The following is a 20,036-nucleotide window of genomic DNA, read 5'->3' on the forward strand; positions in this document are numbered from 1 at the left end:
CCGTGATTCTACGACGAGATATATCCAGAGTTGTCAGCGCAGCTAAAGGCACCACCAATAAGACCATCTGCATAAGCCTCTTTCAAGGACATAGCCACGCCGTAGCTAGACAGAGTCAGTTTCGAGCTATAGCAAGCCGTCAGAGGGCAACACTTACATTCCGCCAACCAACATGAAAACGCCCACGAGAGCGACGACGATGTGGAAGGCATACTTGCTCTTCTCCACGGCCGAGCCGCTCCGGTAGCCCTTGAAGTCATACATCCACAGCATGACCGGGAAGGTGAGGCTGAAAGGCGCGAAGCACAGGGCACTGGCCAGGCTGAGAAGATAGTTGAGGATGGGAACAGCCTCAGCAATGACGAAGCCGACGATACCGAGGGAGAGGTTGCAGCCCAGCCAGACGGACCAGTGGACGACCGTGTTAGTTTGGAGATGGACCGAGTTGCGCAAGATACGCACAAACATGTACTTTGCAGCGACGTGTTGATAGATGCCGACTCCGATGACGAGGCCGGGAAGGGCGATGCCGTAGCAGAGCTTCTTGAAGAGCGTGCCGGCGCTGCCAAAGACGGGGGTCGTGAGCCAGACGCCGCACCAGCGGTAGATGACGAGCGAGAAGGTCAGGTACATGGCGCCGATCAGCACGCTGGCCACGAGGGCGGCCTTGCGGTAGTCCTGCGGCCGTCTCATCTCCGAGATGACGGGCAGGTACATGGACGAGCCGCTGCCGCTGATGAAGATGTTGGAACTCGCCATGATGCCGGCCACGAAGCCGGGTGAGGCCACGGCCACGTAACCGAGATCGTAGTCGCCCGTCTGGGGCGCCGCAGCCGGTCGATTCTGCTGCGTCACGGCGACGACAAAGATGAAGACGGAGATGAAAAAGGTCGAGAAGCCGAACCAGGTCAGCCAGCTGAGCCGGGAGAATGTCCGGACGGACGAGAAGAGCGTGATCAGCACCGAAGCCACAAAGCCGAACCAGACCGTGCAGGCGCCGTGGTCCGAGAGCGCGTTGAAGGCCGTCGAGACCGACACGATGCCACCAGCCGAGATCAGTACCTGCGCCACGATAATCTGGAACCCGACCAGCTCCTTGCCAAACTGGCCCCAGATGTGGCCACACATGTCGGCGAGTGCTGCTCGATGTTAGCTCTTTCCTTCCTCTTTCCTCCCTCTCACGTACTGTGACATTCCGGATGTCTGTCGCGGAACTCTCCCAGGATCAAGGCGGTGTCTGTTCTCGTCCATCAGTAAGCAGAACGTGCATCCTCTATAAACTCTATAGAGAACCGATGCCACGAACAGGTGTTAAGGATCTCCCATCCGACAATGGACAGAGATCCGCCGACGGCCCCGAGCGTCGACAGAGATCCGGGCACGCTCAGGATGCTCATGGCGAACTGGATCTTGAGGAAGACGACGGTGGCGCTCTGCCAGCTGACCGTACGGAAATTGACCCCGTCGGCCGAGTCCTTGAACACTTCGTGCGACGTCTCGGCCTCGCCCTTGAGGCTGGGCGCGTTGCTGCCCACCATCATGTTGGGCTCGATACTGTCAGACACCGTCTCCGGCCGTCCTTTCTCGAGTGTTGCCATGGTCGCGTTCAGAAACGGCAGTAAGAAGCAACATGCAACCGGCCAGGAGCCCTGTGCGTGGGGCGGAAGTCTGCCGCGAATATATAGGCCGACAGCACCTTGGCACCCCAACAGCGGCCGGCCGAACTGGTACTAGGTGACCGCAATCGGCGGCTATCATAGCGGTATCTCGTCGTCAGGACCAGCCACCGTCAGGCCGCACAGTCCGAATTCGCACGGTCCGGACACCGTCATCGGCCATGCAGCAAGAGATAGCAGGTCAGTAGTCCCAGGCCCGAAGAGGCATAACATGTCCCAGTCTTAACTCATTACCGCCTGGTAGCAGGCCCGTAGAAGTGGCCTCTCTCGCTCAGGCCCTCTCTTTATGTGCCGTACTCCGTACCCCGTGCAACTAATTAGAGTGTTAAGCCCACAGATAGGAGCATGACATCGCGTCAGATTTTAGAGGCCGCTTGCCACGAGCAACTACCCCTGTCAAGACGGCTACAGAGAGACGGCAGACATCCAGCCGCGAATATCGTGTCTTCTCTGCCAGGGTGGGGGCGGAGAATTATTCCACTCTCCACAAGCCCTTTTCTTAAGCTGGCAATGCCACTGATAGGTCTCGAGCACACGGTTGGGTCCTGCCCACACATCAGGCATGTGTAGATGTGCCGGGCGGTCAGTCAAGATCGAGCTCGAGTTCGTTCTCTCGGACAGTATTTTTAGAAAAAGGCGGTCAGCTGATAAACATTATCTCATTATCTATCTCTATGCAAAACAAGTCCAGCGTAAGCAGGCAGGAGCTGTTTCGAAACTACGGGTATATGCTTTTTAGCTTTCTTTCTATGCGTCTATAAAACCAAAATGAACAGCTCCTAGCCGTGTTCCCAAGATAATGAAAAGCAGACCAGTTGATGGAGAAAAAAACAGAGTCAGTGACATTGGTGGGCAAAGACAGCTGCTGTTCTGGCACATTGGCCGAAAGAAAAGGGCCAAAGACCCGTCACAAGCCTTTATGGTCACGGACACGCGTCTCGGCCTTCTTCTTAATGGATCTTTTAAGATCACTAAGATCGAGTACAAGAGCTTTGCCTTTTGCCAACAGAAGCAAACACGTCCTCACCCTTTCCGCCCACAATACCGACTCTTCTTTTCTCCAGGTGTCTGGTTTCTCTAAACGCCGATGTATGTGTTCTGAGTGTATAAGCCAGTTCCCAGAATGGGTTGTGCGTTTAATAAAAAAAGAATGCCTGGGCATGGCAAACACGGCAGCCTCTAATATGCCGACTTTCCTTTCCAATGATTCGGGAACAATGGCCCGTCCTCCTCCCTCTCCCCTCCCAATGGAGCAAAAAGGGTGAATGACGGCACACGCCCAAATTCCGAGCAGATCGCCAGCTCAAAGGCACAATGCACATGCACAACAAAAGGAAAAACACACAATAAAATAAGCATGATAGCAAGAGCAAGAACGCCTAGTTGTGCTGAAAGAGGACAGAAATAGACTCGCCGTGGTGGACGCGGCGGATGGCTTCTGCGAATATCGGTGCAATGTCCAAGACGTCCAGCTTGGAGCAGAGCGCGCGGTGCTGGGTCTGCGGAACAGAGTTTGTCGAGACGATCTTGTCAATCACCGAGGCGTTGATGCGCGCGATGGCGTCACCGTTGAGGATGCCATGCGTGAGCAGCGCGTAACAGTACGTGGCGCCCTCGCGTTTCAACAGCTTGGCCGCTCGTGTTATCGTGTTCGCCGTGTCGGCCAAGTCGTCGACGAGAATGCACACGCGTCCAGTCACATTGCCCACGAGCATCATGGTCGAGCTCTGGCGGTCAGTGATCTTGATCGGTCGCCGCTCCTAAACAAGAGCAAGGTTAGCAAGGGTCGGCATCAGGCGCAGGAAACACAATCGCCACGCACCTTGTGGATGAGGGCAAAATCCATGCCAAGGCTGTCAGCAATGGCCGTGGCACGCTTGGCGCCTCCGGCGTCCGGGCTGACAATGACAGCGTCCCGGTAGTCCGGGATCTGCTGTTGGATATACCGCTGCAGCAGCGACTTGCTGTACAGGTTGTCGACGGGAACGTCGAAAAAGCCCTGGTACTGCGGATCGTGGAGGTCCATGGTGATGATGTGGTTTGCGCCGGCACACGTCAGCAGGTTGGCCACGAGGATGCCGGCCTGGGCAACCCATTGCTTGTAGCCAGGCTTCGCCTGAAACTGGCTGACGGTAGCGTAATTGTCATAGTCGTGTGTAGTGAAGGGCGGCACAGCCGCAGCTTGCGACGACGAGACGGAGCCGGTGTGGCTGCGCGAGGAAGAGCCGGCGGCGGTGCCGTTTTCGCTGTGCCCATTAATGGCGAGAGCCGTGGTGAGATCGGACTGGGCCGTGAGCGTTGCACTGACCGGTACGTTGGGGCCGGGAGTCGCAGGCACACTCTTGGCTGCGATCGGCTTGTTGTACGGTATATCGGGCTGACGGGAGTAGGGGAAGAGCGGGAGCACGGCGACGATCCGTCTGGCAGAGCCTGTCTTGCAGGCCGAGATCATGATGCAGAGGTCGATGAAGTGGTCGTTGACGTCACCACCGCAAGACTGGATGATGTAGACATCCTTGCCACGGACCGAGTCCTTGATCTCGCAGCGGCTCTCGCCGACTTCGAAGCGAGAGAGAGTGCGGGCACACGGCGGAATGCCCAGGATGTTGCACACGCTCTCGACCAGGTTCGGGTGAGAGTTCCCGCCGAGGACGACGATGTTGCGAACCATTTTTGCGCAGCCAATGCAGGAGCAGCCCAACCGAGGTCTTGTTTCAGAGGCAGACGTGGACTGAGTCGGAGAGAGGAGAGCGAGGAAGCGCCTAGGCTTTCGAGTTGTGCGTCAACACACACGGATCGACGAGGTCGCAAAGAACGTGTTCGAGCGAGGAAAATTGTGCGCAGGCACTCTGATGCCGCAGCGTGTGGGGGTGGCCTTGCTTCGATCCTTTTCGGAGAAAGAGTTCGGGTGTGGCCGATATCGTTTAGTAGAGGCAGAAAAAAAAATTGTGGCACATTTTTCTTGTCGGTAATCAAGGCGGTCAGGACCGAGGATACGCAATCGCCCAAGCAAAACCAGGCCCAGAACGTCGGAGGAAAGCGAATAGGAACGGTGGAATGCCAATGGGACCAGGGCTTCGTCCACGAGACGAGAAGAGAATAAAGCGAAGGAAAAATGGGGGAAAGGATGAATAATGACCGGAGGTAATTAGTACACGAAAATAGACAGGCAGGCGGGCAATGGGAGAAAAAAAAAAGTAAGGCCCGCAGAGGCTAAAGAGGGACACAGACACAGTATTGTTGGCTGTAATTACGGAGTAGTTGAAGGACAGGGAGGTGGCAACTGGGGGTGACGCTAAAGGACAAGTCCCAATAGCGCTACTAGGGGCTGGAGAAGAGAGAAGTCACCGCTCTCGACGAAGCAAAAGAGCACAACAGCCTCGGAAGGAGAGACGGAGCAGAGAGGCAGAGCAGCTACGGGAAGGCGGTGACGAGGTGCTAACAAAGGGATGGTCTTTTTTTGGGTCCCTGTCCTTATCCCAGTAATAGTGCTACCTCCTCTTCGTGGGGTCAAAGGCCAGAAGCCAGAGGCCATCCGGGAGATGACGGGATGCTAGAGGCAAATAGATGCTGGAGGCAGTTGCGAGGCTCTCCTCCTCCACCTTTGCTACCATGTCAGTAGGCCGAAAGGCGGTGGGGCTGGATCAAAAGCTGTAGCGGGGCATATGGTGTCTGTCCAAGTCCTGATTGGTCAGCATTGTCATCTCTTTCTTTTTTTTCTTTTTTTTGATTGTCTGCAACACGACTGCAGACTGGAGTTGCATCTACGCATCTGCAACACGCACGCCCACATCCACGATGAAGGTCCTCGAGGCACAAAACGCCATTCTGACCAACTATGAGGTCTGTCACTTCCTCGCGAAGCGGAGCGAGCGGCAGGGCCGCGAAAAGCACGGCCGTCGCCGCGGTGCCAACAACAATTTCGAGACGCTCGTGCAGGAGGTACGTCGACAAGACGTCTAGTCTGCCTGTGCGCTGATGCTGATGCTGCTCTCTCTGTCAGGTCCTCCAATATCTCCGGGCGCCTCCGGGTCCGCTGAGTCAGCAACCAACGCAGTACAGCGCCGAGGCGATCGGCCGCGTGGTGGAGCGGCTGCGTGGCTACGACCTGGCCAAGGGCGAGCTGGTGATGCTCATCAACATGCGGCCGCAGACGCCGGCACAGCTGCACGCGTGCATCGAGGAGGTTGAGGGGCGGTTGAGCGAGGACCAGCAGTCGGAGGTGCTCGACGTCGTGGCCGAGGTGCTGGGTCAGTTCCCGGTGCAGGACGAGGCCGACGAGGCTGACGATCCGACTGCTTGAGAACCTGCGCTCTGCTCTCTCTACATCACCCGACAGGTGCCCTCGCTCTGGCCGCCCTCGGGCGTGGTCGTGCCGGCGGCCCGGCGACAGACGTCCTCCAGCACCTCGGCCATGAGGGTGCCGGTGGCGGCTGAACACTCGAGGTACATGTCTGCGCGCATCTGCTGGGCGATGGCGTAGGCCTCCTGTGGGTAGACCACGCCGGCCGGGTCGTCCTCGCGCCTCAGGTCGCGCTTGAGGCCCAGCACCAGGATGGGCAGCGAGTCGCTGTGCGCAAAGACGGTGCGAATCTCCTTGATCCACTGGTCGTTTTTTTGGTCCGGTTCAGCAGGGCGAGAGGAAATGGATGGAGGAGAGAGAGAGAGAGAGAGTGAGAGAGAAATGGCCTACCAGGCTCGCAAGGCTCGCAAGGCTTGGCCGGCTGCTGATGTCAAAGCACATGATGATCATGTCGGGACGCAGACAGCGCCAGTTCTCGGGGCTGGCCGTGTCGGAGAACTCAAGGCGGAGGGTGACAAGGCACGTTCGCAGGTCGAGCACAAACGGCTGGTCGCCATCCCGGAGAAGCGGTGGCGCGGACTTGTCGCTAGCCAGGCCGCTCTCACGTCGGAGCAAGCTCAGTCGGCTGGAGGGGCAAGATAACGTTAGCACGAGCAGCTGGTGGATAAGTCCGGACTGTTACGGCAGACGAACGATAAGAAGGTCGACTTGCCGACGCCATCGTCTCCGAGCAAAAGGATGGAAACTGTCTGGAGGTCGGCCATTGATGCTGTGCGCGCAGTTGTGCGGATAGGAGATAGTTGAGCATTCACTTCAGTCCATATTATGCAGGAATTGAGTGACGAGTACAGGTCGATATTGCAGCAGAGTTTGGGCGGGAGATACCGCCATTTATACGATTTGTAGGGCACAGCACGCTAGGCCAATCGCTAAGAAGGGCGCTGTAAGGACAGCGTCTCTGATTCGGCGGCCAGACGACACTGGTGGCACTGCGACAAAAGAAAAAAAGAAGAAAAAATCCGGATTCTCCGTGGCGGCTGCACATCAACAGCGCACGACCCTATTTCACGACGGAAAGCCGGCAAGTGCAGAGGGATGAATTGCTAGAAGCGACCATTCTTCCGGCGTCGAACAAAGCAGCAGCCGAGAGCACATGACGACAGTCGCATGAAGACATTGCGTCTGCAGCTGGTGTTGAGCATAGCAGCAGTAGCAGCCGCAAGACGAGGCGTGTCAGCCTGTCTGCGTCCCTATCCGTCCATCTCGCGCCCCTCTCCTCTCCGTCCTCATCTTCTTCCACAGCGCCGCAGCATGGCGGACTACAGCCGCTGGACCAAGGAGGCGCTCGTGCGGCGGGTGCAGCAGCTCGAGCAGGACGTGGCCAAGGCCAGACAGCGGCCGGCAGCCGCAGACACGACCACCTCGACCGCCACAGCCACGCCCAAGGCCAAGAAGAGCATGGACCCGTCGCGGTATGCCAGCCGGTTCATCGCGCTGAAGCTGGCGTACCTGGGCAAGCGGTACGGCGGGTTCGAGTACCAGCCGTCGGGGGCGCTGCCGACGATCGAGGAAGAGCTGTGGAAGGCACTGACAAAGGCGTGTCTGGTGTTTCCGGCACCAGGCGCATCGGCCGATGAGGTCGACCTGGTGCGGTGCGAGTACAGCAAGTGCGGCCGGACGGACAGAGGTGTGAGCGCGTTTGGTCAGGTGGTGGCGTTGCGGGTGCGCAGCAACAAGAGAGCGGTGGTGACTGAAAGCGACGACGCCGATGTTGTTGATGCTGCTGCTGCTGCTGCTGCTGCTGCTCTCAACGACGTCACCGGATCCGATCCGACCGGTGAGATTCAGTACGCAAAGGTGCTCAACCGGCTGCTGCCGCCCGACATTCGCGTTCTGGCCTGGTGTGCAACACCGCCGGCCGACTTCTCGGCGCGGTTCTCGTGCCGCGAGCGACAGTACCGCTACTTCTTCACCCAGCCGGCCTACTTCACCGAGGATGGCAGCCGGCCAGGGCCAACCTCCTCGGCTGGCTCGGCCTCTCAGCCTCCCGACGGCTGGCTCGACATTGACGCCATGCGTGACGCGGCCACCCGCTTCGTCGGCCTGCATGACTTTCGCAACTTTTGCAAGGTCGACCCCAGCAAGCAGATCACCAACTTTGAGCGGCGCATCTTTGCGGCCGGCATCACCGAGGTGGCCGACGTGCACTCATCGCTGCGCTGTCTCTCCTCTTCCGCCTCTTCCGTCTCGTTCCCCCGCGTCTACTCCTTTGACGTACGCGGGTCTGCCTTCCTCTGGCACCAGATTCGCCACATGGTGGCCGTGCTCTTCCTCGTCGGCCAGGGTCGCGAGCCGGCCGACGTGGTCTCGCAGCTGCTCGGCGTCGCCGCACAGCCTGGCCGGCCCAACTATCCCATGGCTGACGAGACCCCGCTCGTGCTCTGGGACTGCATCTTCCCGCCCCTCGGCCTCCCCGGCGTCGACGACAGCGTCGACAGTCCCACTGCCGGCAACTGGTCCGACAGCCTGCAATGGCTCTACGTCGGCCACGCCGACAACGATGACGCCGGTGAGCCGCCCAGCCGCATGTTTATCGACGGCCTTTGGCGCGGCTGGCGCACCGCCAAGATGGACGAGATCCTGGCTAACCGGCTGCTCGACCTTGTCACGGCCGGACCCGTGACCGTGGCAGAGAGCAGCCACACAACCACCAGCCACACAACCACTCGCATCGCCTGTCCTGGCCCGCCCGGTAACAAAAGTCACGTGTTTGAAGGTGGCGACGGCCCCCGGCTGGCCGGCATCTATGTGCCACTGCTCAAGCGGCCGCGCCTGGCTGCTCCCGACGACGTCAACGACCGCTATGCGCGTCAGAAGGGCTTCGACAGCGCCGACGCCATGCGGCAGACCGGCAACTGGCGTGCCGCCATCAAGGCCCGCAAGGAGGAGGCCAAGGCCGACGAGGCCATGACAGCAGAGTGAGATATAGGGTGCAATAGAAAATAAAATAAAAATAAATTGCAAAATAGGAAGCGTCAAGACCAGAGCCCGCACTCAGCTCTTCTGTCCGTCCGGCTCGTACAGACAGACTCGTGCTTCTCGCCAGACCGTCCGCACAATGTCCAGGCCGGGCAGCAGTTGCGGAAACACGACCACGACATGGTCCTCGTCGTCGCCGTCGGCCGTCTGCGCGCGGTCGCCGCCTCTTCTGTCGGCGTTGTCGCCCATCTTGGACCTGTTCTGGGACGAAGGAGCAGCGCTGTCGGCATAGTGCTCGCCGTCACCATCGGCTCCGCCGCCGCCACCGCTACCATCGGCACACCATCCCATCGTGCCGGCCGTGCCGCCGACGACGGCGACGAGGTAGTAGCGCACCTCGAAGCCGAGAAAGGCCTCGTTGACGAGCAGGTCCTGCAGCTTGGCCGTCGGAATGAAGCGCGTCGCCGCCGCCGGGCTGGGCTCGTAGTCGTCGCCGCCGAGAGAAGCAGCCCACGGGGCGTGTTCTGTCAGCCCATTCATCCATCCAGCCGATCCGCCTGATCCGCCTGCTGCCACCACCGCCTGCAGCAGCGCCCACGGCGACGTCAGCGTCCACCACGCCAGCCCCAGGGCCGACGCTAGCTCGCCCACGTACGTGGCGCCTGTCGAACGCGTCTGGATGCCGAGGCCGCGCAGCACCAGCAGCGACTCGGACGTGTGCACGCGCGCCACGCTGGCCCAGGCCGCCACAGCACACAGCGGCAGCAGCAGCCAGGCCGGCGTCGAGGCTGCCGCCGCCGCAAGCAGACCGACGAGTGCGTCGACGCTGTGCTTCGTTGTCGTCGTCGTCGTCGTCGTCAATCCACCCCTTCCCCCCAGACATGGCTGCGATCGCCCCCAGCCCCAGACGGCGACGGCCACTCCTGCCGCCAACAGCAGACGCAGCACCACCACCGCCACACACATCGCCCAGCCCGTCCAGCCCGTCCGCCGTGGCTGCGTCGTCACCGTAAATTCGACCGTCGTCGGCGACGGCCGCCGGATCTCCAGGTGCGGCGTGCTAAACGCCATGGCCAACGGACGGTCTCTTCGCCCTTCGCTCTCCAGTCGTCTCGGTCGCGCTTCAATAATCGGGACGCATCAATCGCTTTCGTGTCTACCGGGCTTTCTTCGCGCAACCCATCTGAGCTGGCGACAATGCGAATTCAATTGGCACAGAGCTCGTTGAGCCAACCGTGTTGCTTTGGACTTTAGACCTTGTTGGCTAACCTGACGCTAGAAGCAGTGCCCCACTTGTATAGGGGACCCTATATAATACTACTAAGACGCAATTTTCTCATGGCTGTAATGGTCTAAGGGGGACGACTCTTGCAATTCTCAATTTCCTTTGCTCCATGTCCGGCCTTGTGTTGGGTCAATACGTCGCCCAGTGCGAACGCCGCGGTGGCCGCCCACTCGCACGGGTAACCTGTGATGCTGGTAATTTGTGGCCCTAAGCAATCGGGGATGATACTTCAGGGAGGCTTCACTCTGCAGAGACATCCTCACCGTCGCGTGGCGGACTGGATTACGATCGTACTTGAGTTGGAACGGGGTTTGAGATGAGGAAGTCAACTTCCATTTTTGTCTTTTTGTCTTCCCTTTTCCTTTGCACACTGTACTGCTCCCCAAACCCGCACACGTTCGAATCGACCTGTGACCCACGTTTCTTGTTTTTTTTTTGGTGCTTTCCGCCCACATGCTTGTAATTTTTCATACTGAAATTCAATTGACTAAATGAAATGTCCGGATTCTGAAGCCGACGAAGAGAACCGTGAGGCAACCATATTTAAATGTAGGAAAATCAGCAACCAAACCCGACTATGGACTTCTTTTTTTGTTATGATTATGGTATCTCCATCTCCCTTGATTCACCAGTCTCTCTTTCCATTTCAGAGCTGTACAATTTTCCCATCACGATCATAAATCCAATTTGGCTCGTTAAAGTTTGCATGAACGAAAAAAAGAACAAAAAAGAACGAAAATAGGGGGGCAGCGAAGAGAAGGATTAAGCAAAATGTGCGATAGTAAAAGGGACCTTGGCCTATTCCAGAGAGCGAAATCATTGAAACCAACGCAACAAAAGTAGGCCGGCGACATGAAGATGCATAGCCGTTTAGTGGGATGTAGACGCGTCTCAACGCCGGTCGCCATGCAGGGAAGAAGTGAAGGAAAGCATGATAAGTCGTCAGTACGGAGGGGAAGAAGGCGGAAAGCGGGATAAAGAAATAGAGAGGCTCCTGCAGCGCACAATCCATTCAGATCATCTCGCTCTGATGAAGTCCGGTACGGTACTGCTGCTGAGATTGCGGAGGGCTGTTGCGGATGACGTAGTTTGGCGGTGGCAGCACGCTCTCGTACGGCACATAGGCCATCTCCGGCTGGCGGCTGCTTGCGGGGTTGTGGATGCTCTCGTATGGAGCAAAGCCGGCCTCGGGTGACTTTGTGCGAGAGGCCGCCGACAAGTTGTTGCGGCCGCGGCTGCCAGAGCGCATGCGATCGGTGGCGCGTGAGAAGCGGCCAGCGATAGAGTTATCAGTGCTGCTGCGACCACGGCGGTGTCCGTTACGAGACTGCGTCCCGCTGCCTTCCATGCCTTCCGGTGCCATCGGTGGTGCAGGTGGCGGCGGCGGAATCGATCCTGAGTGATGCGTCTGGGGCGGGGGAGACATGGTGAAGATCGGTCGAACCTCGCCATCGTCCATCACCACCTCGATCGTGCCAGAAGTGTTTCCGCCATACACCACATGTGGGTTTTGGCTCACGCCAAAGGGAAGTGGTGCCGGAGGTGGCGGTGGCGGCATGGCCAGATGGGCGAGTTCCTTCAACATTGGTGGTCGCTCTGGTAGTGGTATCGCGTCATCCAGCGACGGTCGTCGGCCGTGCAACGCTTTCTCGTCATGGGCGGATTTCGTAATGACGAGCTCCGGCACACGGCCCATCTTCCGCGGAGAAGAAAGCTCCACGGGAGGCGCCGACATCGATCGAGGAATAGCAGAACGGCTGGGCGGCTGGTACACTGTCGACGGCAGCAGAGTCAGAGTCTCTTCCTTAGCCGGGGCCGGTGTAGGGACCGGCGTGTTGTCTGCAGTCTCGGCACGTTTCGGCGCGCTCTCCTTGGGCGAGTTGTGTTCGGATGCAGGCGGCGACCGTTGATACGTGTAGTTGGTTGGGATGGGCGGCACGCTCGGTACTCCTCCAGCACCAGACTCCCTGACAAGCCGCATAGCCTTTGGTGTCGCTGGAAGCCCAATGTTTTGGCCACGGGACGCATACATGCTGTATGTGCTCGTACGGGTTGTCGTCTTGGACTGCTGAGCAGACGGGTCGGTTGACTGGCTACGCATCGGGAGATCCATGGGGGCCATGAACCTGTCGGGCATGTTCAGCTCGAACATTTCAGGCACACGTGGCTGTTGCTGCTGCTGCTGCTGCTGCTGTTGTAAAAAAACCCCAGATGCCGGGGACAACATATCAGGGTGCATGACTGGCGGCACCAGTGGTCGCCGGACAAGCGACTTGCGCCGTTCTTCCAGCTCCCGAGCGGCTGCTGCTTTGCGCAGGGCACGTTCATCCATCGACAGCTGCTTGAGGTCGCCCATGCTGCCCTTGTTGGATGCTGACGACGACGCACGTCTGCGGCCACTGTCCTCGGAGAGATTGGGCGTGTGGCCTCTGTCGATGCCGATGCCAATGCCTGCAGCCACTGCGATAGCCGAAGGGGCCGGCGGTGGGCCGGGCAGACCCCGCTCTTTCCGGGATGCAGGTGGTGCCGGTGTGGACGTTCCGGTGGCAGCAACTGCTGCATCGGCCGTGGGTGTCGGCCGGCGACGGCTGCGCGATCTGTCTCGTGCCCGAAGAGACCCCGGCGAGGCCTCACGACGGCTCCGGCTGGAGCTACGCTCCCGGTTTGAGTTGGCCCTGTCGCGGCTGCGGAACTTCTCCTGTTCATCAACAGCCTTCTTGTAGTCGTCATCGTCCTCGGAGTTGTAGTAGGCAGCTGCGTTGCTCGAGAACGGCAGCGGAGACGACGGCGACCGCACAGCAGAGCCAGAGCGATTGTTCAGCCGGCCACGCCCGACATCCAGTGTCAGTGCCAGCGGCTTGCGCTCAGGACTCTTTGCACGACTGCCGGCAGTGCGCCCACGGCTCGAAGTACGGCTCGTGGGACGTGACTTGGACGAAGGCCGGGAGACGTGCTGCACTGGCGTTGCTGACTTCGTGAGCGTGAGTCCAGCAATCTCCACACCTGCACCAGTCGCCGGCTGTTCGTCCCTGCCAAACATCCTCGGCGCACCCAAGTTGAGCAGGTCCTCTGGCGACATCGGTACCGGCGAACTCGGCGACCGCTTGCCGCTGTTCTTCGAGCCGGCATAGCCCCGCGATCCGGACCAGCTGCGGTCATCGGCTGCCGGTATCTCACGACCATGTGTTGACGGAGTTGGCGTCGGTGCGCCAGAGGTGTCCGTGCCAGTGCTCGCAGAGGGTCGACGGCGCCGGCTCGCCTCACGAGACCGCTGACGCTGACGCTCCTTGCTGCTGGGGCGCGCCCGCGACTTGGCCGCTTCCAGGCTGTTGATATAGTCGTCCAGAGTCCTGCCCGTGTTCAGGGCTTCTCCGTTGCGCAGGCGGTAGCTCCGTGCTCCGTGAGTAGCGCTCGAGTTGGATGTGATAGAGCTGCTCACAGAGGCAGGACCACGCCGTCTAGTTGGCCACCGGTAACGGCTCGACGACGTGATAGACTGCTCTGGTGACGTAGCCGCTGCCGCTGCCGCTGCTGCTGCCGCTGCCACTGCCGCACCGTTCTTGGGGTCAATCTGGAGATCAACGCCATGTGGGATGCGGTTTCGAGGTCCGTTTCGGCTGGTACGGCCTTCCATCAACATCACCAGAGACGCAGGCGAAGGTGACGGCGGCGGTTGCTCCTTCCGGCTGCACAGCGGGCTCGATGTCGAAGCTCTCTGTAGCATCATTCCAACCATGTAGTTGGCACCACTGCTGGCATTGTCGAGATGAAGGTCGTCAGAAGCCATTGCCTTGGGAGAGACAGAGCGTGCGTGCAGCTTCTCGACCCCCTCTACTGGACGTGTTGGAGGCTCCAACTCGGCGGTTACACCCTTGAGAAGATCTCGAGTGAGAAGCGCGTCAGCCGGTGCCTCGCCAATGGATGGCAGGCGCTGTCTGGAAAAGCCCCCACCGCCAGGGCGCGCAGAATTGGGCGTGTTGAAGGTGCTACGCTGCGACGGGCGCAGGAAAGCTGTAGTCACTCCGTTGTTGCTGCCGGCAGCCGGCGAGATGGCCGAATCCATGATCGGGGTTACACCTGCAGCAATGGGTGTGGCCCCATCATCTTCCTGACCGGAGAAGAACCTGGCCTTTGCGGCATTGTCTTCGCCAAAGTTGGTGATCAGCCGCAGCGCCGAAGACTTTGCAATGCTTCGCTGTGGACCACGCATCACACTCGGCGGAGACAGCGGCGGGCTCAGCACCTCTGGCAACGTCGCCTGGATAGAAGGGAAGTTCATCTGCGCAGCCGAAGGCGATGTCCACGGCTCTGTCGACTCTTTTTCGGTACAGGCAAAGCTAGGTGCAGCAGTTAGTATTGTGTTCAGATGGGACAGAGCACTGCGAAACGAAAATGCGCCTCACCATCGAATAGCCAGCTCCTTCTGGCCGTTCTTGATAGCCCATTCGCCCCATTTCTTGACCAGGTGAGACTGGCGCTCCCAAACAGAGGGGTAGAAGAGACAGGCTACAATGAGAGCCTCCATGTATTTGTGGTGCGAGCCGTAGATCTCGATCGCATCGTTAAAGTCACCCATGCCAATCATGATCGTGGCTGCCGCATGTAGATCACCACTCTCCAGCAGACGCTGCGTGTATGCACGCCCCAGCTTGTGCTGGCTAGCCTGGCCTCCGATGCCACTGAGCGCGAGTAGCATCCAGTCAGATGACGTCATCGTCTCCGAGCTCGTCGACATTATATCGGCATCCATGTCGCCGAGCCACTTCGCAAGCAGGATGCGGTTTGCAGATCCAGCAGGATGACGGCTCAGCTCATCTCGCACAAGATCCTCAATATCCCGTGGCCAGCCAAAGACGGTAGTCAGCATTTGGCATCGAAGATCGTCATTGGTGAGTCGAGAGTTGCTGATGTTTGGTGGCATTCGGTATGGGACATCGCTCAGCCGGCTGCGTGTGAATTTGAAAAGATCATGCACCTTGGCATCGTCTGGGCTGCGCGGAATCTCGTTGCGCAGCCGCGATGGCCGTGCCATGCCACCTCGATTACTAGTCGCAGACAAGGCAGACGATGTTCCGGTAGTCACACTGTAGGAAACCGACTGGCGCTGCCGATGGTGCTGTTGCTGTTGTGGGTACCCCTGAAAAGCAACTGACTTGAGCGACGAGCCCACAGACAGATAGGTGTTCTCCGATTGGCCACGTGATACATTGGACACCGACTCTTGATAGCGGCCGGGAGTGCGACTGCTATGGCCAGATCTTGACGACTGGCTAGAGATTTGGCTGCGTGAGGATGTTCGGCTGGCCGTCCGGGTTATTTCTGAGTCGACATCGACCGCCTGTGAAGAGTGCATCATGCGTGTAAAGGGCGACATGTGGTCTTCATCGCTCTCAGATACTCCACCGTCCAGATGAATAGAAATCTCAGACTCGGACGTGTTGGCCGCCGAAGTGCTCGCGGCTGCCTCAGAAGATGAGGCGTCTGCGGCAGCTGCTGCGGCCGCCACCTTGTCCTGCTCTTCTATTGAGACAGGCGGCGACGGTGGGAGCAGGTTTGCCGGGTGCTGGACATCTGCCACCAGGACCGACGGGGCATTCAGGTCGTATTGCTGAACCGTGTTGTTGGCACCCAGTGTGAAGAGACTCGCACCAGGCCCATACACGCTTAGACCTCTGACATTCTCCAAGGTAGGAATGCTGTCGTATGTGACGTGCTTTGTCCGAACATCCCAAGACAGTGTCTCGCTAATGCTCCGGTCAGTCTCTTGGCCGAATTGTGACTGCAGGATACAGGCTTACCCTTCTGAGAATTGAATAATACGGCCGTTCTTCGACCAGCCCATCCAGTTTGCCCCAGGCGCAAAATTCTCTGTGCGCCGCAATATGCGCACAACCTTTGCAGGGTCTGCACTTTGATGTGCTTTGGCTACACTCCATACACGAAGGTCGCCGTCGTACGTCTGCACAGCCAGCATGTCGGACCTTTGCCTGGACGACGACGCGTGCCAGGCTAGTCCTACAATTGGTGACGGCCCTCGGGAGGTGGACAGGTTATGTAGAATAGTAAATCTCGGTTGTAGGTTGCAAACCAGAAGTGAGCCATTTTGGTACCTTGAAGATGTCAGTATCATGGAGCCCCCTTTGTCAGTGGTTAGACAATGTATTTCTTACCCTATAGCAAAAGTCCGGCAGTCAGTCGCTGGTGCTAGCGCCGTAACGGCTATCTGATGTATTGTTCGGAACGAGATGTGCTCCGACGTTTCTGGCTCAAACAGGATGATTGTGCCCGAATCGTTGCCTACATGTCGTTAGCAACGAACACAACTTTCGTCATATGCACCTTCCTGATTCACACTCACCAAAAGCAACGGTTCCGTTTCGCATCCATGAAACAGCTGTCAGGTTGCTGAACGAAGCAAACCGCGCCACTTCAGTACCAGACATGATATCCCACACAATGGCATTTTGGCTAGCATCATAGCTGACAACAAGACGGCCAGCGCCACGCTCGCTCATGTTGTCGACGGAAAGTAATTGAACTTCATCGGCGTGGCCAGAAAACCGGCGCTCAATTGTGAGTGTGTCATGGTGGCAGCAGACGATGGAGTTGCCTTGGGCATACAAGAACATGCCAGCCGTTGAGGCACATGGTTCGAAATGGCGGACCATGGTGGCTATTGTTGTGGATGGCATAGCGTAGTCTTGCTGGGGAGTATTCCTCTCTCTTGCAGACAAGGAGGATCCAGAGACGGATCGCTGCCTGGTCAATTGACCAGAGGCAGACATGGTGATGGCTAGTATATACAGAGATGTTGGTATAAGCTGCTAGTATCGTCCAGCGGTACAGAGGTAGGCCAGCGTATGTTAGCCACGATTCTGACAAAAGGGAACGAGAATAAGGCCAAAGACTGTGAGAAATGGGAGGGAGGTGTGGGTGTTATCAACAAGAACAAATAGATGCCCCATATGCTCATCCCGGGATAGCCGCCACGCAGTCTAAAGCTAGACTCGTAGAGAGCACAAGAACAGAGGAGACAAGGGGGGAGGGACAGTCTCACACAAACAGGCACGCAGCATATAGGCACACGCAAAGGTCCACATACCGTAAAGGGAAGCCAGGGAAGTAATAAGATATGGAGACTCTGCAGCGCTTCACAGAGTGAGCGGTGAAACTACAGGTCGTCGGATCCACCTCCCCGGTCGTCACATGGGACAAGATGCTGGTGGCCGTCTCCGGGCAGGGGAACAGGTGGATGGTGTACCCCTCTTATGCAAGCTCTTTAGGAGAAGAAAGATAGAGACGAGAAGGTGTGATTCGAGGGTACAGAAAGTGTGATAGTTTGGCTGGGGGCGAAATGGGGCTGATGACTGCCGTGCGCCTCGTGTTATCTGGTAGGTCCGATATGTGCGCAGTTCTTTACAACTGGCAGCGTGGTTTGGAGATGTCTCGGTGAGTGTGTGATGCACAGCCTGTCGTTCGGTCGACCCTTTCGGCAATCGTTGCTGTCGTCGGCGGACACGGACACGGCCGACCTTGACCTGCTATCGAAGTCTTCGGATACCGTTGTCGAGGTGTGCGGTGTCCGAGAGCGAAGGTGGCAGACAATCGGAGGGACGGAGAGGGAGGGTAGGACAAAAAGGACGGAAGAAAAATAGAGAGGCCGGGAAGTTGAAGACTTGAGAGACGCGGGAGCGGCAAAGTATAAAAGAAGTCCAGGTACGCGCGCGAGGTAGGTGAACCAGGGGGGGGGGGGCCACAAAAAGAGATGAGGGAAGAGAAGTGAACGACCGATGGGTACACACCACTCCAGACAGTAGGGCAAGTCGAGGCTTAGGTATGGGCGTGAGCGTGGGCGTGCTGCCGATTTGATATGTTTTGTCTATGCCGTTATGCTGCTGGAGTTTTGCTTAAGCGGCAACGGAACCGCAACGAGACTAAGGTAACGTGCCCAGATGCAGAAGCTATGTTGCGTATCAGTGAAGCAGGCGATGTGGGTATGCTCGGCGCTTGTTTCTGCAGCCTCTTCTCTCGCATGCAGAGCCGAGGGCCAGGTGGAGGATGCAGGAGAAAGGGAGGACAAGAAGAGAAGGAAAAGAGGAGAAGAGAGAAAGGGAAGGGTAGAGCAGCAGCAGGCACGGTGAGAGACGGGAGGCGGATCTCTGGTTGAGTCGAAAGGGTGTGCGATAGGAGGGACGAAATAAGAGAGCGGCTAACAGAGGAAAAACGGCTGTAGCAGCCGGGGGGAGAAGAAGAGACTAGCAGTTCGTGTGTAGAGACGATGTAAAAGATGGGGGGGAGCCAGGACCAGCGCCGGCATGTAGAAACAGTGTGGCAGGAGAGCTGGACGAATCAAGACAACCCATCAACCAGCTCAGAAGCCGTATGAAATTGGAGCTTCTTCGTTGAGAGCCCGGCTAGACTAGCCTGTAGGAAGAGGCAGCAGGTCGGAAGGGCTTTTGAGTACTCCGTAGGAGAAAAAGGCAGAGCATGCTTGCATGAAGGAGGAGGAAGCGGAGACGGTCCGGCGGGTGATGGGCAGACTGAAGCAGGGATTCGGGGGGGGAACGACAGGGGATTGGAGGGCGAGGAAGTGATGAGAGAGGTCAGGGCTATAGCAGATGCGTTTATTTGCAACAGTAGATATGGGCTTCATTGGCTCAAGCCCAACCGGCCGGTGAGAGGTGGCAGGGAAAGAGCGACAGGGGTGGACAGTGATCGTACTCGTAGCATGGCCAGGGAAGGAACGCCTTACAGCGAGCAGGCAAGCACGGGATTGGCCATTGGGTCTCAAAGGTACGGCGTAGCGGCTCTGGGGGTAGTGGCTACGGAGTACATACATAGTATCTGCACTGGACAAGAGGGTGAAGAAATAAAATGATAAAAGAATACAGACTATGTAGAAAAGGCACAAGGAGTGCAGTAGCAGATACGCCTGGTTGGCAGAGGACCGGCGCGTGCGAAGATGTCACACTGGGAGAGAAGGGGGGGCGGCCGGACGTGAATGGACGTCCTTTCTGCGAGTTGTATGCACGTTCCCCATGTCCAAATTGCCATAATTAGCCTCCGTGTGGGTAGACGTGGTGTTGGTCGATCGAGCTTGGAAAGTTTGGACTGCGGACCTTGTCTTCACAGCCACAGCGACGGCGCCGCCTCATGTCGGCTTGTCTCATGGCGACAGCTCCATAACGGCTGTCGGCAGCCTGGTTGGCAGACGAGCAGAGGAGCCGACAAGAGGACGAACGAAGCGAGAGAAGAGCAGCGACGACGAGCGACGAAAAAACGGCAAGCCAAAAAGGTCGGAAGACGAGTCGAGAATGGGAGGAGGGGCAGCAACGGCTTTAGCGCCGAGTGGATCTGCTCTGCTGGCCAGGGTCTTTGGGCTTCAGATTGGCTGCCGTCAACAGGGGGGCCTGCACGCCGGCGCCGGGCTCAGACGAATCAGACGGCGCCTGTAGCCGCTGGCAGCAGCGCAACGGCCGTCTGTGGACGAAGAGGAAGAAGGGAGAGAGCGAGAGAGACGGGCCGGGCTGTACGGAGTAATACTATGCAAGATACTATGTACGATGTACGACAGAGGAGCGCACCAGGCCCTCACAGCAGCTTCAGCGCCGGGCGACAGCGTCCCAGCGGATCGTGCAGCTCTCTCTTCAGCGCCTCTTCGCCCTGGCGCCCGCTGTGGCTGCCCCACCAGGGGAGCTAAGTACGGGCCTTGCACCATACTCCGTAGTATCTGGATCGCCAGGTCCACTCAGACAAACGCTCCACGGACGCTGCCGGCAAAGTAATTGTCTGT

The 20,036-nt window shown here is 58.3% G+C and overlaps 7 protein-coding genes across 7 annotated transcripts; 2 read left to right on the plus strand and 5 right to left on the minus strand.

Annotated features, from left to right (window-relative positions):
• Positions 1–8: 8 nt before the first annotated feature.
• On the minus strand, positions 9–1,598 carry CMQ_1723 (amino acid transporter; the record flags this gene model as incomplete). The annotated part of the gene is made up of 4 exons (XM_014318802.1): positions 9–105; positions 158–1,139; positions 1,187–1,237; positions 1,307–1,598. 4 exons carry the CDS (start codon positions 1,596–1,598, stop codon positions 9–11), a joined length of 1,422 nt encoding a protein of 473 aa, XP_014174277.1.
• A 1,457-nt stretch (positions 1,599–3,055) lies between these two features.
• Positions 3,056–4,347, minus strand: CMQ_937 (ribose-phosphate pyrophosphokinase; the record flags this gene model as incomplete). Its single annotated transcript, XM_014318016.1, has 2 exons — positions 3,056–3,436; positions 3,499–4,347. The coding sequence occupies 2 exons, from the start codon at positions 4,345–4,347 to the stop codon at positions 3,056–3,058; spliced, it is 1,230 nt and encodes a 409-aa protein (XP_014173491.1).
• Positions 4,348–5,474: 1,127 nt separating this feature from the next.
• CMQ_627 (calcitonin gene-related peptide-receptor component protein) lies at positions 5,475–5,979 on the plus strand (the record flags this gene model as incomplete). Its single annotated transcript, XM_014317706.1, has 2 exons — positions 5,475–5,618; positions 5,680–5,979. The coding sequence occupies 2 exons, from the start codon at positions 5,475–5,477 to the stop codon at positions 5,977–5,979; spliced, it is 444 nt and encodes a 147-aa protein (XP_014173181.1).
• A 20-nt stretch (positions 5,980–5,999) lies between these two features.
• Positions 6,000–6,743, minus strand: CMQ_1161 (Rho-like protein; the record flags this gene model as incomplete). The annotated part of the gene is made up of 3 exons (XM_014318240.1): positions 6,000–6,281; positions 6,370–6,604; positions 6,673–6,743. The coding sequence occupies 3 exons, from the start codon at positions 6,741–6,743 to the stop codon at positions 6,000–6,002; spliced, it is 588 nt and encodes a 195-aa protein (XP_014173715.1).
• A 547-nt stretch (positions 6,744–7,290) lies between these two features.
• Positions 7,291–8,961, plus strand: CMQ_1063 (pseudouridylate synthase 3; the record flags this gene model as incomplete). Its single annotated transcript, XM_014318142.1, has 2 exons — positions 7,291–7,725; positions 7,828–8,961. The coding sequence occupies 2 exons, from the start codon at positions 7,291–7,293 to the stop codon at positions 8,959–8,961; spliced, it is 1,569 nt and encodes a 522-aa protein (XP_014173617.1).
• A 72-nt stretch (positions 8,962–9,033) lies between these two features.
• CMQ_505 (uncharacterized protein) lies at positions 9,034–10,029 on the minus strand (the record flags this gene model as incomplete). Its single annotated transcript, XM_014317584.1, has 1 exon — positions 9,034–10,029. The coding sequence occupies one exon, from the start codon at positions 10,027–10,029 to the stop codon at positions 9,034–9,036; it is 996 nt and encodes a 331-aa protein (XP_014173059.1).
• Positions 10,030–11,255: 1,226 nt separating this feature from the next.
• CMQ_663 (WD g-beta repeat protein) lies at positions 11,256–16,911 on the minus strand (the record flags this gene model as incomplete). Its single annotated transcript, XM_014317742.1, has 5 exons — positions 11,256–14,580; positions 14,647–15,987; positions 16,042–16,353; positions 16,414–16,540; positions 16,602–16,911. 5 exons carry the CDS (start codon positions 16,909–16,911, stop codon positions 11,256–11,258), a joined length of 5,415 nt encoding a protein of 1,804 aa, XP_014173217.1.
• Positions 16,912–20,036: the final 3,125 nt, after the last annotated feature.

The sequence above is a fragment of the Grosmannia clavigera genome (assembly GCF_000143105.1).
Source record: "Grosmannia clavigera kw1407 unplaced genomic scaffold GCSC_140, whole genome shotgun sequence".
Classification (NCBI taxonomy): Eukaryota; Fungi; Ascomycota; class Sordariomycetes; order Ophiostomatales; family Ophiostomataceae; genus Leptographium; species Leptographium clavigerum.